This window comes from Trichechus manatus, unplaced genomic scaffold (assembly GCF_000243295.1).
Source record: "Trichechus manatus latirostris isolate Lorelei unplaced genomic scaffold, TriManLat1.0 scaffold00021, whole genome shotgun sequence".
NCBI classification, from domain to species: Eukaryota; Metazoa; Chordata; class Mammalia; order Sirenia; family Trichechidae; genus Trichechus; species Trichechus manatus.
Window position 1 is genome coordinate 21,054,104 of NW_004443957.1, and position 15,680 is coordinate 21,069,783.

Below are 15,680 nucleotides of genomic sequence, written 5' to 3' on the forward strand. Positions count from 1 at the left end.
TTATTGTGACATTTAACACACTATATTGTAATAAACTATACTGTAATTACTTGCTTACAATCTTTTCTACCTTGAGGCTCTAAGCTTCCTGAGATTAAGAACCATACTACCAAATCATTGGTTGTGTGATACCAGCGTGGAGCCTGGTATCAACAGTGCCCGATAGATGTTTGAAGAGCAAATAAATGAACTTCTCCTGACTTCATAGCCAGTGCTTCTTCCACATGCATCAAGTGACATGGAAATATGAAACCATCACTCAGGTGTGCCTTATGTCCACACATTTCCATCTCTCCTCCTGCGGGACCAAGAGCAAAGTGATGAGCAGATATAATAGATGGATGATGGTTTTTGTTTTGCTTTAAAAGCTATATCACTGTTTCTGTTACCAAAATGCATCCTTTTCTCCACATGACTGCATTAAAATACCAATAACGAATATTTAGAATATAAAAAGGGGCCATAAAACCTATTGTGATACTGTCTTCAATGGTCTCATTATCCACAAATCAAACATGATCATTTGCTTTCATATCCCTTTTTATGTTATTTAATGTTTTAATCTGGGTCACACTTTATTCTTCCATACAGATCCGTAATGCCTCCTGCCTGGCTCTTTCAAGATGGAGGAGAATACTGTGGGAGAGCCTAGTCAAGTGGTGTCTAAGTCCAAACTTCCCACCAAGGTAGACAGCACTGGACACTGGCTGGTGGAAGATCATGCTCGAATATGGGAAGTTTTAAAGACAGAGGAGGTAAGACAACTCTACGTGCCATAGTTGGTGTACTGGCGGAATAGCTCAGACTATAATTTTTAGTGTAGCTAGGACCAAAGATCATCTGGGCAAGTCTTTATTCAGGCACCGGGGACATAGCCATGAATGTGGGGAACAAAAGTCCATGGTATATCCTTTAGATATTAATCACCCCACAGTATTCAGTTGAAGGAAGTAGAATTGACAGCCAGAACTTTAAAAAATGAGGAGGCTCATACATGTACAAGCAGCACTTTAGCCTCATGTGTCAGCAATGTATAGCCGATGGGTATTCTCCATCCTGCCTTCTCTCTCAAGGCTGCCTTTTGTGACTTTTTTCTTGAAGTCTATTGTTAAAATTCATTTTGATTTATATGAAATGTTAGTATGTGTGTGTGATTGAGAGAGAGAGAGAGAGGGAGAAAGGAGGGTGTATAGAGAGAGACAGAGAGAGATGAATGCTTTTATTCCCTCATTGGAAATTGTAAATTATGCTTTTTATTTTTACTAGAAAGACCTGACTGTTCACTGAGCCTGGAATATACCTATTTTATCTGCTGTGAAAAGAAAATGAAAACTAGAGGTTTTAATATGGGGAAAAGAGTACCTCAGAGAGAGGTACAAACGCAAGGAGTTTAAAACAACTAATGTAGATAGACGTGTAATAGGGAAAACACAGAACACTTAGTCAATGGTATTTTGGCTACCAGAAGGAACAGCAACTATTTCCTAGAGGCTCCACCATTATCTTGGGTGATTGTCCAGGATTTGGTTCTCAGTTTTCAAGCCTAGAAATTTCATTTTCTCACAAATCTAACAGCAGATCCATCTTTCTTGGGGAAAACTCACGTTAATTAAGTTTATGAGACTTATGTATAAAAAGAAAATGTTACTGTTGTCAGTGTCCATCAGGGTGGCCCCGGACTCATGGTGACCGTGTGCACAGTGGAGCAAAGTGTTGCCTAGTCCTGCACCATCCCCACGATTGGTTGTGGATCAGACTGTTGTGATCCATAGGGTTTTGTTGGCTGATTTTCTGAAATAGATTGCCAGGCCTTTCTTCCTAGACTGTCTTAGTCTGGAAGCTCCACTAAAACCTGTTCAGCATTGTAATCCATTAACTGAGAGCAGTGCAACAGTTTCATGTCCTGAAATATTTAGGTTAGAAGTTCTAGTACACACTCTCTGTAGGCAAATCTAAATGGGAAATTAAATCATGGTAAGGAAGTTGCCTCCAAAGAGTAGAATCAGAGCAAGTGGAATTATATAAATTCATTGTTTAATAATATGCGACAAGTGTATCAGAGTTTTTTGGTTGCAAACAAGAGAAATTGACTCTGGTTAAATTAAGCAAAACGGGAAATTTTTGGAGGGTTTTGGGTTGGGAAAGCTGGAGAACTAGACTTGGAAATAGTACAGGACCCAACTCTGCAGGAACTACTCAGGGTGCTGCCCTTGGCATATACTCCAAATCAGTTTTCCCCCTACTTATCCTCATGTTTTTCTGCTAAAGATGCAAAGATATGGGAGAGAAGCTTGCTACCAAGCTTAGTCACATGTCTTTCTCTTGGTTATTCTGTAAAGAGAAAAGGACTTTCCCATGAGAAATCGCTATACCAAGTCCTCATTACATTTGTGTTTGGAGTCCAAATCTCTTAATATTCACATTTTGTGACAATTTCAGTCCAAGAAAGTAACATAACAATTAGTCATACATGTGAAATCCAGCAGAAGCAAATACAAACCCTCTCTGTAGGGATGCTTGCACAGCAGATTTTCTTTAAAGGGAAGAAATAAATCTCCACAGATAGCAGTTGACGTTTCTGTGTACCCCACCTAACAGAGTCAAGACTAGCGTGAGCCAAGTGAGATGCTGAGGGTACAAAATTTAAGGAGGCACCCACTCTTAGGTTTGTGCCCTGCACTTGCATAAACTTGAGAATGGGTGCTTCCTTGTATTTGCACCCTGCCACCCTATTCCATTCCCCTCCCTCCTTCCCCAAAGGTAATCACTATCCTGAATTTAGTGTTTATCATTTTTACGCATATTTCTATAGTTATACTAGATAATGTATCCAGTACATAGTATTGATTTTCATCTTTTAAATTTTATTCAAGTTTTATACTGTATATATACTTCTACAGCTTACTTTTTTTATTGTGGTAAATACAGTCACCCCTCATATCTGCTGGTTCTGCATCTGCAGATTCAACCAACCGCGGGTCGAAAATATTCAGGGGAAAAAAAAAAAAGTTCCCAAAAGCAAAACTTGAATTTGCCACGCACCGAGCACCCTGCTGAACCCACATAAATGAAGTGATGTGTAGGCACACCCATCTCACAGATCCTCAGTCTCTCTCCAGCTCTCGTTGTTTGAGCATTTTCACCTCAGCTCTTGTTCGTTGGCTACTTGTGTTGTGTGTACCCTTTGCTTCTGTGAAAAAATGGCTCTGTGAAAAAAAGCAGTCCCTCAAAGGCTGAGTATGACGGGGTTGAAGATGGCAAGAGGAAGGAGTTTCAGGCTGGTAAGAGATGGCTGGCTAGCTATGTAAAGCGCTACAGCCTCAAGAAGTTCAAGATCACGGGTGGAATCAGCAGCATCAGTGTTCCCAGAAAAGCTCAAGAAACTCATAGAAGAGAAAGGCTACCTTCCAGAGCAAGTCTTCAATTGTGAGGAAACAACTATTTACACAGCACTTACATTGTATTAGGTATTATAAGTAATCTAGAGCTGAGTCAAAGTATACAAGAGGATGTGCGGAGGTTATATGCAAATACTACGCCATGTTTTATAAGGGACTTGAGCATCCAAGGATTTTGGTAGCCGTGAGGGTCCTGGAACCAGTCCCACTCGGATACCGAGGGATGACTGTATACAGTAAACCTTTGAGAGCAGGATCCTATGTAAGGTGGAAACCTGTCAGAGAAGGAGAACTCAAATATTTTCCACAATAGAGAGTGACAGAAAAATGGTAAGACTTACCCTGTCAAAAGTGGAAGACTTTTGAGACCTGGAAAAACAAGGCAGTCCTGCCGAGTTCTGGCCTTCTAGGTTTCACTGTATATGTAACAAAGCATTTGCCATTTCAACATTGTTCAGATGTACAATTTAGTGACATTAATTGTATTCATCATGTTGTGCAACCATCATCATTATCCATTTCCAAATTACAGCTGGCTTTTATCACTGAACATTTTGTTTTTGTTTTATGTTTTCTATGTTGATGTACGTAGTTCTTGTGTATTCATTTTAACTGCTGTTTATATTCTATTAATTAATGGAGCCAGATTTATTTATCTATTCTCTTCTTGATTAACTTTTACTTGCATTTTTCTCCTATACAATGGGCAGTGTAATACATTTTTTATTGTGAACATGTGTTAGTTTTTTTAGCATAGGCACCTAGAAGTAGAATGCTGAGTTGGAAATTATGAACACTTTTATTTTACTAAATATTACTAGGTGGTCTCCAAAATGGGACATCAGTGTATACCCCTAGTAGTAGTATGTGACAGTTTTCCCTGTCCTATATCCTCACCAGTTATTGGCTTTGTTAGGTCTTTAAATATTGGCTAATCTGATGTTCTGAAATGGGACCTTGTTGTTTTAAAGTGAATTTCCCTGAATCCTAGTGAAGCTGAGCATCTATTTACATGGTTTTTGGCTGTTTAGTTTCTTCTGTGAATTATCTTCTGTGAATTTCATCTGGTGGTTTAGGGACCTGGGCTACTTCCTTCTTGCAGCTCCATCATTCTCTGGGGCCTTGGGATCTTTTGATCCCAATTAGCAAATAGGAAAAGAGAGTATGAAGAAGACACATCCACTTCTTAACCCTCTTGGACCAGAAATGACATATATTTTATCAGTTTACCAGTGAGAACTAGTCACATTGCCCCACAGGGATGTGAGGGAGGTGGGGTGGGGAAATAGAATCTTCGGGTGGGTAGTGATGACTCAGTACTCTGGACAGGGGAACACAAATTGAATTTTCGTGGACAATTACATAAACATAACAACAACAACAGCCACAAAGCTGAAGTTTACCTAGTTTGGCAAAAGCTATCTAAATGGAAGCAGCTTCAGTGCTTATTCTTGTGGGCTCTGCATTCATTTAGGTTTTGGCTTTTAAGAGTTTTAATTTCTTACCAGCTTATCAATGTTGAAAAAGATATTTTAGTACTATTTTAGCAAACATTTTTTAGGAGAGTCAGTTAGGGTATTCAAGTCACCACTGTGCTGGAAATATGAGTCTTACACTCTCCTGTGAGTTATTGAAGTGTGATTTTGAAATTTAAAAATTTTCTTAAAATGATCTTTTAAAATTATTTTACTTGTTCACAAAGTGTCATCTAGGTAATGTTGAATCATTAGTGTTTTGACCACATTGAATTTACTTAACTGCCTTCTTGCAATCATTTAAAAGTTTAATATAGGCACAAATAAGACTGTCAAATATATTTGAAATTAAAATATTTTCATATTCAATGTAGTGATCAATTGTAACTATTCTAAATATAGTCTAAAAATACAAATATTTAATTTTTTCCTGTATTTTTTATCATTATTTCTCCTAGAACCTAGATATAATTGTGCCTTAGAAGCAGTGCACTTCTAAATACTATTTAAATCTCAGTTTAGATTCTAACTACTGCATTATTTGTAGATGTGAGAACGCACATTTCAAAAAGCGAGAAACTGATGAAATTATAACAAACACTCTCAATAATACTACACCAAACTAAACTCTATATGCAACATGGCCTTTATTACAGAATTTAGCTTTCTTGCAAGGCAGCTTATATATAAACATTACAAGTTAATTTTTGCTTTTCTGTCCTAACCAGTATTAAGTGTTGCAACCAAACTCACTCCCATAGCTTTTCCACCAAGTCCTTAAAGACGCCTCCTCTTTTAGATGTAGGTGAAAAAACCACTCAATTGCTGCATGAAGCATTTCGGTTAACCCTGAAATAGTTTCAACAGAGAAAACACCCGGATTAGAAAGTTTCATTGCTGACCAAAAGAAGACACAGCTTTCTCATTAAACTTTGTTTTAATAGGTCTCAAAATTCTGTGACAGATTTTTGGTCGAGTTGTTTCCATTTAAAAAGTACTGATTTTAAAAACTAATAACTTAAAACTGCCACGCAAAAGAAAGAAAGAAATGGTCCATGAAACATTCCTTTCCTTCTGAAGGTCTTATGATGCATTGTTATCATTAACCAGTCTTTTACTATTAAACTTAAATGGCCAGTTGAGACAAACAGTTCTGAGACCATTCTTCCACCACTGATTAAGACTGGTGTGGCAGGTGTTATGCATAATATTCGTTTAGCCCTCTGAGCTTTTTGAGCAGTCTTGGTGACTTTGCCAGCTCCTGCAGCCTTTTTGTCCACTGTCTTGATGACACCCACAGCAATTGTCTTTCTCATATCATGGACAGCAAAATGACCCAGAAGGGGATAGTCAGAGTAGCTCTCAACACACATGGGCTTGCCAGGAACCACATCAGCAGACTTCAGAAATTTGGGGCCATCTTCCAGCTTCTTACCAGAAGGGCGATCAGTTTTCTCTTTGAGCAAACTTGCAAGCAGTGTGAGCTGTGTGGCAATCGAGCACAGGTGCATAGTCAGCAGTGATTGGCCTGGATGGTTCAAGATGATCACCTGAGCAGTGGAGCCAGCTGCTTCCACTGGTGGGTCATTTTTGCTATCCCAGCCACACTGCCACAACGAACATCTTTGACAGAGACATTCTTAACATTTAACCCTGCGTTGTCCCCAGACAGAGCTTTCCTCCAAGCTTCATGGTGCATTTCAACAGACTTTACTTCAGTGTTGACTTTGACTGGAGCAAAGGTGACTACCATGCCCAGTTTGAGAACACCAGTCTCCACTCTGCCCACAGGGACAGTGCCATCACCAAATTTGTAGACATCCTGGAGAGGCAGACACAGGGGCTTGTCAGCTGGATGAGTTGGAGGCAGGATGCAATCCAAAGCTTCAGGCAGTGTGGTCCCATTGGCATTGCCATCCTTACAGGTGACTTTCCATCCCTTGAACCAAGGCTCATTGGCACTTGGCTCCAGCATGTTGTCACCACTGCAACTAGAAATTGGCACAAATGTTACTGTGTCAGGATTGTAGCCAATTTTCTTAATATAGGTGCTGACTTCCTTAACGATTTCCCCATAGCTCTTCTGGCTGTAGGGTGGCTCAGCGGAATCCAATTTGTTAACACCAACAATTAGTTGTTTCACACCCAGTGTGTAAGTCAGAACGCTATGCTCACAGGTCTGCCCATTCTTGGAGATACCAGCTTCAAATTCACCAACGCCAGCAGGAACAATCAGGACAGCACAGTTAGCCTATGAAGTTCCCGTAATCATGTTTTTGATAAAGTCTCTGTGTCCTGGGGCATTGATGATGGTGACATAATACTGGCTGGTCTAAAATTTCCACGATATCAACGGCAGTGCCTCACTCACGTTCAGCTTTCAGTTTATCCAAGGCCCAGGCATACTTCTTCTTTTTTTAAATTGTGCTTTAAGTGAAAGTTTACAATTCAAGTAAGTTTCTCATACAAAAATTTATACACACATTATTATGTGACCCTAGTTGCTCTCCCTATACTGTGACAGCACACTCCTCCTTTCCACCCTGGATTTCCTGTGTCCATTCAATCAGCTCCTGACCCTCTCTGCCTTCTCATCTTGCCCCTACACAGGAGCTCCCCATTTAGTCTCATGTATCTACTTGAGCTAAGAAGCACACTCTTCATGAATATCATTTTATATCCCATGGTCTAGTCTCATCTTTGTCTGAAGAGTTGGCCTCGGGAATGGTTTTAGTTTTGGGCTAATGAAGAGACCAGGGGCCATGTCTTCCGGGGTCCCTCCAGTCTCAGTCAAACCATTAAGTGTAGACCCAGGCATACTTGAAGGAGCCCTTTCCCATCTCAGCAGCTTCCTTCTCAAATTTTTTGGTGGTTCTTTTGTCGATCCCACTACATTTGTAGATTAGGTGACCAATAGTGGTGGACTTGCCCAAATCTGCATGTCCAAGGATGACAGTGTTGATATGAGTCTTTTCCTTTCCCATTTTGGCTTAGACTTTGCAACTGTTTTCACCAACACCTGTGTTCTGGCGGTGTCTTAGTCATCTAGTGCTGCCATAACAGAAATACCATAAGTGGATGGCTTTAACAAAGAAAAATTTATTTTCTCACAGTCTAGTAGGCTAGAAGTCCATATTCAGGGCATCAGCTCCAGGGGAGGGCTTTCTCTCTCTGTCAGCTCTGGAGGAATGTCCTTCTCATCAACCTTCCCTTGGACTAGGAGCTTCTCCACACAGGAACCCCGGATCCAAAGGACGCACTCTGCTCCCGGTGCTGCTTTCTTGGTGGTCTGAGGTCCCCAACTCTCTCCTTGCTTCCCTTTTATCTCTTGTAAGATAAAAGGTGGTGCAGGCCACACCCCAGGGAAACTCCCTTTACATTGGATCAGGGATGCGATCTGAACAAGGGTGATACATCCCACCTTAATCCTCTTTAACCAGAGGCAGAGATTATGATTTATAACACAAAGGAAAATCACAGCAAGGAGGACAGCCACTCAGTACTGGGAATCATGGCCTAACCAAGGTGACACATATTTTTGGGGGACACAATTCAATCTATGACAGGCTGCTAAGCTCAAATATTTAATTTTTAGGTAAAAATAATGTCTTCAAGTAGTAGGAAAAAAAAAAAACCTTTATATACAAGGGTTAAATGTGAAAAATAAAAGTCCTTATAAAATATCAATGTCTTTTATTTTTTAAAATGGGTAAGGGACCAGTGAGGGGATTGGCCATGTTTTGGTGGTGATAAAAATATTCTATTTCTTGATTGTCATGGTGGTTACATAGGTGTATGTATTTGTCAAAACTCAACAAACTATATGAAATGGATGCATTTTATTATACGTAAATAAGTTGACACATGGAGTCACCATGAGTTAGAATTAACTCGATAGCAACTTGTTTTTGATTAAAGTTGATTTTAAAAAATGGACAAGGTGATGGGGGAGCAGAGTTAAGTAACTTTATTGATAATTACAAAACTATGTGGTGAGTACTTTAATAAATATGACCACAGGGTATTTTGAGAGCCTGGAGTGTAATCCAGCATGGGTGTGTGTACACTTTTATAAATGTGAGTGTCAGGGAAAGAAGGTTTCCCAGTGAGGTAATGGTTGAGTTCATTCTTAAAGAAAAAGTAGAAATTAGCCCAACAAATGGACTTTTAGTAGGGGAGTCAGAGTAAACATCCCTGGAAGAATGTAAAGAGAAGTGTTAGACAGCACGCTGCAGTTTAGAGCATCTGTTGCAGAAAAAGAATGGCAAGAGGTGAAGCTAAGAGGGACTGTCTTAGTCATCGCATGCTGCTATAACAGAAATATAGCAAGTGGATGGCTTTTAACAAAGAGAAATTTATTCTCTCACAGTCTAGTAGGCTACAAGTCCAAATTCAAGGCATCAGCTCCAGGTGAAGGCTTTCTCTCTCTGTCGGCTTTGGAGGAAGGTCCTTGGCATCAATTTTACCCTGGTTGAGGAGCTTCTCAGGTGCAGGTCCCCATGTCTCTCTACTTGCTTCTCTCTTTTATATCTCAAAAGAGATTGGCTTAAGACACTGTCTAATTTTGTAGCTCTCATCAATATAACTGCCTCTGATCCATCTCATTACATCATAGTGATAGGATTTACAACACACAGGGAAACCACATCAGATGACAAAGTGGTAGACAATGATACAATACTGGGAATGATGACCTAGCCAAGTTGACAGGTATTTTTGGGGGACACGTTCAATCCATGATGGGGACCAAACTATGAACAGCCTTATATGCCTTACTCAGAAATGAAGAAATTATTTTGTGGGCATAGGGAAGTCAGTGAAAGGTGTTAGGAAGGGGTAGTGACATGTTCAGATTTGTGTTTTAGAAATGCTACTCTGCCAGACATATGAAGCATGGTCTAGAATGCTTCAAAACCATTCTAGCCTACACTGGTCTCTCTCTCTGTCTACACTATGCTAGTCAATACTCAATAGCGATTATTTGGGATTGTTCACTTTTTCATGATGGGACTTCTCTGTCTCCAACTAGACTGTTTGTCCACGAGACCATATCCATTAGTTTTAATTCTACTTCACTTATAACCCCAAAAGCAGTGGCACATTGCTGGACATAGGTTGAAGCACCCATAAATACCTGATAATTGATTAAGTAATCACGTTCATGATTTCATGGCAGTATGTTGTTTCTCTTAATTGTAACATCATCCAATATGTTGCCATCTCTGGGTACAAAGGTAATTCATCTGATTCACCACTGAATAGCACTAAGTAGTGGTGATATTTTTTATCTTTAATATTGCTGATTGAATTTTCACTGCATCATCCACCACAAACTGGACATATCTGTGTTCAATTCCTCACATGTGTGAGAAGACTGCCAAGATAACCATGTTCTCTGTGGCTGTGGAACAGAGATGTTCTCTGTGTGGAATTAAACTAGTGAATTGCCTGGGGACTGGACAAATGACCTCTTCCTCTCTATCCAGTTTAGGAATGGGCCCCACATTGTAACATCACATTCTTGGAGGAGGAAATAGTAATGTGTTCATCATGCATGCTTTGGAGATTAAATCATACTCATCTGAGAGACAGGAAGAGGGAGAATTTTTAAAAAAGAAATTGGAAGACAATTTGGACAAGCAGTGGATGTGCATTTTATTAAACCCTGAAAAGGCTGCTCTTTGCTGAAATTAAAGGCTATGGTTTTATGAGAGACCTAGCTAGCGTTCTTCTTTGCGATTCTGAATGACTCCTTTTCTCTCTGCCACAATTTTTTAATACATCTGGATTTTATTTTATTTATTTTTAATTTTATTGTCTTTTAGGTGAAAGTTTACAGTGCAAATTAATTTTTCATTCAAAAATTCATACACAAATTGTTTTGTGACACTGGTTGCAATCCTCACAATGTGTCAGTACTCTCCCCTTCTCCTTTTCCACCCTGGGTTCTCCATGTCCATTCCTCCAGTTTTCCTGTCTCTTCCTGCCTTCTTGTCTTTGCTTTTGGGCAGGCGCTGTCCATTTGGTCTCACGTACTTGACTGAACTAAAAGCACGTTCTTCACGTGTGTTGTTGTTTGTTTTATGTTGTTGTTGGGTGCTGTTGAGTGGGTTCTGACTCATAGCAACCCTGTGTACAACAGAACGAAGCACTGCCAGGTCCTGTGCCATTCTCACAATTATTGCTGTATTTCAGCTCACTGTTGCAGCCACTGTGTCAGTCCATCTCATTGAGGGTCTTTCTCTTTTTTGCTGACCCTCTACATTACCAAGCATGTTGTCTTTTTCTGGGGACTGGTCCCTCCTAATAACATGTCAAAATACGGGAAATAGGGGAGACAGAGTCTCACCATCCTTGCACTCTGGCTGTATTTCTTCCAAAACACACTTGTTTGTTCTTCTGGCGGTCCATGGTATATTCATTATTTTTCACCAACACCATAATTCAAAGGCATCAATTCTTCTTTGGCCTTCCTTATTCATTGTTTAGCTTTCGCGTGCATATGACGCGATTCAAAACACCATGGCTTGGTCAGGCGCCCCTTAGTCCTCAAAGTGACATCTTTGTTTTCAACACTTTAAAGAGGTCTTTTGCAGCAGATTTGCCCAATGCACTACGTCTGCGATTTCTTCACTGCTGCTTCCATGGGCATTGATTGTAGATCCAAGTAAAATGAAATCCTTGACAACTTCAGTATTTTCTCCATTTATCATGATATTGCTGTTGGTCCAGTTGTAAGGATTTTTGTTTTCTATATGTTGAGGTGTAATCCATACTGAAGGCTGTAGTCTTTGATTTTCCTCAGTAAGTGCTTCAAGTCCTTTTCATGTTCAGTAAGCAAGGTTGTGTCATCTGCCTGTCATAGGTTGTTGATGAGTCCTCCACCAATCCTGATGCCCCATTCTTCTTCATATAGTCTAGTTTCTCAGATTATTTGCTTAGCATACAGATTGAATAAGTATGGTGAAAGGATGCAACCCTGACACACACCTTTCTTTTTTTTACTGAACTTTAGATGAAGATTTACAGAACAAACTAGTTTCTCATTAAACAGTTAGTACACATATTGTTTTATGACATTTTTAACAACCCCACGACATGTCAACACTCTTCTCGACCTTGGTTTCCCTATTATCAGCTTTCCTGTCCCCTCCTGCCTTCTAGTCCTTGCCCCTGGACTGTTGTGTCCCTTTAGTCTCATTTTGTTTTATGGGCCTGTCTAATCTTTGGCTGATGGGTGAACCTCTGGAGTGACTTCATTACTGAGCTAAAAGAGTGTCCAGGGGCCATACTCTCGGGGTTTCTCCAGTCTCAGGCCACTAAGTCTGGTCTTTTTTTGAGAGTTATAATTTTGTTGTACATTTTTCTCCAGCTTTGTCCGGGACCCGCTATTGTGATCCCTGTCAGAGCAGTCAGTGGTGGTAGCCTGGCACCGTCTAGTTATACTGGACTCAGTCTAGTGGAGGCCATGGTAGATGTGGTCCATTAGTCCTTTGGACTAATCTTTCCCTCGTATCTTTAGTTTTCTTCATTCTTCCTTGCTACCAAAGGGGTGAGACCAGTGGAGTATCTCAGATGATTGCTCACAGGCTTTTAAGACCCCAGACACTACTCACCAAAGTAGAATGTAGAACATTTTCTTTATAAACCATGTTATGCCAGTTGAGCTAGATGTTCCCCAAGACCATGGTCCCAACACCCCTCAGCCCAGCAAATTCAGTCCCTCAGGGAGTTCTGATGTGTCTATGGAGCTTCCATGACCTTCCCTTGTACAAGCTGTGCTGGCTTCCCCAGTACTGTGTACTGTCTTACTCTTCACCAAAGTTACCACTTATCTATTGTCTATTTGGTGTTTTTCCATCCTCACCCCTCCCCTCCCTCATAACCATCAAAGATTGTTTCTTTTTGTGTGTAAACCTTTTCATGAGTTTTTACAGTAGTGGTCTCATACAATATTTGTCCTTTTGTGATTGACTTATTTCACTCAGCCTAATGCCCTTCCAGATTCATCCATGTTGTGAGATGCTTCACAGATTCATCATTATTCTTTATTGTATGCATACTCCATTGTGTGTATGTACCATAGTTTGTTTATCTGTTCATCTGTTGGTGGGCATCTAGGTTGCTTCCATCTTTTTGATATTGTGAATAATGCTGCAGTCAACATGAGTGTGCATATGTCTATTCATGCGACGGCTCTTATTTCTCTAGGTTATATTCCTAGGAGTGGGATTGCTGGATCATATGGTATTTCTATTTCTAGCTTTCTAAGGAAGCACCATAGCGTTTTCCATAATGGTTGTATCATTTTGCATTCCCACCAGCAGTGCATAAGAGTTCTGATCTCCCCACAGCCTCTCCAACATTTATTATTTCCTGTTTTTTTTTGATTTGTGCCCATGATGCCAGGGTGAGATGTATCTCACTGTGGTTTTGACTTGCATTTCTCTAATGGCTAGTGATCGCAAGCATTTCCTCATGCGTCTGTTGGCTGTCTACTATGGTGAAGTGTCTGTTCATTTCCTTTGCCCATTTTTTAATTGTATTATTTGTCTTTCTGTTATAGAGGTGTTGGATTTTCCTGTAGATTTTAGAGATTTGACCTTTGTCTGATCTGTAGTAGCCAAAAATTTTTTTCCCAGTCAGTGGGTTCTCTTTTTACTCTTTTGGTGAATTCTTTTGAGAGCATAAGTGTTTGATTTTTTAGAAAATCCCAGTTATCTAGCTTATCTTCTGTAGCTTGTGTGTTGTTGGTTATGGTTTGTATCCTGTTAATGCCGTGCGTTAGGGCCTCTAGCGTTGATCCTGTTTTTTCTTCTATGAACTTTATAGTTTTTGGCTTTATATTTAGGTCTTTGATCCATTTTGAATTAGTTTTTGTGTATGGTGTGAGATATGGGTCCTGTTTCATTTTTTTGCAGATAGACATCCAGTTTTGCCAGCACCATTAGTAAAAAAAACGGCCTTTCCCCCATTTGATGGACTTTGGGTGCTTGTCAAAGATCAGGTGACTGTAGGTGGATGGGTTTACATCTGCGTTCTTAATTCTGTTCCATTGGTCAATGTGTCTGTTGTACCAGTACCAGGCTGTTTTGACTACTGTAGCTGTATAGTAGGTTCTGAGGTCAGATAGTGTGAGTCCTCATACTTCATTCTTCTTCTTCAATAGTGCTTTACTTTATATGGAAAGGGGCTTGGGGCTTCTTCCCTTTCGATATAAAGTTGATGATTAGTTTTTCCATGTCTTTAAAGAATGCTGTTGGTTTTTTAATTGAGATTGCATTGTATTTGTAAATCACTTTGGGTAGAATTGTCATTTTCACAATGTTGAGTCTACCTATCCATGAGCATGGTATGTTTTTCCATTTATGTAGATCTCTTTTGGTTTCTTGCAGTAGTGTTTTGTAGTTTTCTTTGTATAGGTCTTTTACATCCCTGGTTAGATTTACTCCTAAGTATTTTATTTTTTTAGGGGCTACTATAAATGGTGTTGTTTTTCTGATTTCCTTTTCATCATTCTCTTTACTGATGTATAGGAATCCAACTGATTTTTAAATGTTCATCTTGTATCCTGCTACTCTGCTGAATCTTTCTATTAGTTCTAGTAGTTTTTTTGAACACACGCCTTTCTTGATTTTAAACCATGAAGTCTCCCCTTGCTCAGTTTAAACAACTGCCTCTTGGTGTATGTACAGGTTCCTCACAAGCTCAAGTAAGTGTTCTGGAATTCCCATTCTTTGCAGTGTTATCCATAATTTGTTACGATCCACACAGTCGAATGCCTTTGCATAGTCAATAAAACAAAGGTAAATATCTTTCTGGTATTCTCTGCTTTCAGTCAAGATCCATCTGACATCAGCAAAGCTATCCCTTGTTCCACTTCCGCTTCTGAATCTGGCTTGAATTTCTGGCAGTTCCCTGTAGATATATTGCTGCAACCACTTTTGAATGATCTTCAGCACAATTTTACTTACGTATGATATTAATAATATTGTTTGATAATTTCTGCATTCCTCATTGGATCACCTTTCTTTGTAATGAGCAGAAATATGGATCTCTTCCAGTTGGTTGGCCAGGTAGTGGTCTTCCAAACTTCTTTGCATAGACAAATGAGCACCTCCAGCTCTTCATCCTTTTGTTGAAACATCTCAATAGGTATTCCGCCAGTTCCTGGAGCCTTGTTTTTTGCCAATGCTTCAGTGCAGCTTGGACCTCTTCCTTTAGTACCATCAGTTCTTGATCATATACTACCTCTTAAAATGGTTGAACATCAACTAATTCTTTTGGTAGGTGCAGTGACTGTGTATTCCTTCCATCTGCTTTTAATGCTTCCTGTGTTATTCAATATTTTGCCTACAGAATCCTTCGGAGTTGCAACTCAAGGCTTCAATTTTTTCTTTACTTCTTTCAGCTTGAGAAATGCAGAGCATGTTCTTCCCTTTTGGTTTTCTAAATTCAGGTCTTTGCATATTTCATTATAATACTTTGTCTTCTCAAGTCACCCTTTGAAATTTTCCATTCAGTTCTTTTATTTCATCATTTCTTGCTTTTGCTTTTGCTACTCTACATTCAAGAGCAAGTTTCAGAGCCTCTGCTGACATCCATTTTGGTCTTTTCTTTCTTCCCTGTCTTTTTAATGACATTTTGCTTTCTTCATGTATGATGTCCTTCCCACAACTCATGTGGTCTTCGGTTATTAGTGTTCAATGCATCAAATCTATTCTTGAGATGAACTCTAAATTCAGGTGGGATATACTCAAGGTTGTATTTTGGCTTTTGTGGATTTGTTTTAATTTTCTTCAGCTTT

The 15,680-nt window shown here is 39.6% G+C and overlaps 1 protein-coding gene across 1 annotated transcript in view; it reads left to right on the top strand.

Annotated features, from left to right (window-relative positions):
• Positions 1–606: 606 nt before the first annotated feature.
• RGL1 (ral guanine nucleotide dissociation stimulator like 1) overlaps positions 607–15,680 on the top strand; it is a 206,644-nt gene continuing 191,570 nt past the window's right edge. Inside the window, exon 1 of the mRNA XM_004372905.2 lies at positions 607–755. Within this exon, the coding sequence (XP_004372962.1) occupies positions 624–755 (132 nt within the window). The 5' untranslated portion in view covers positions 607–623. The remainder of the gene's footprint in view (positions 756–15,680) is intronic.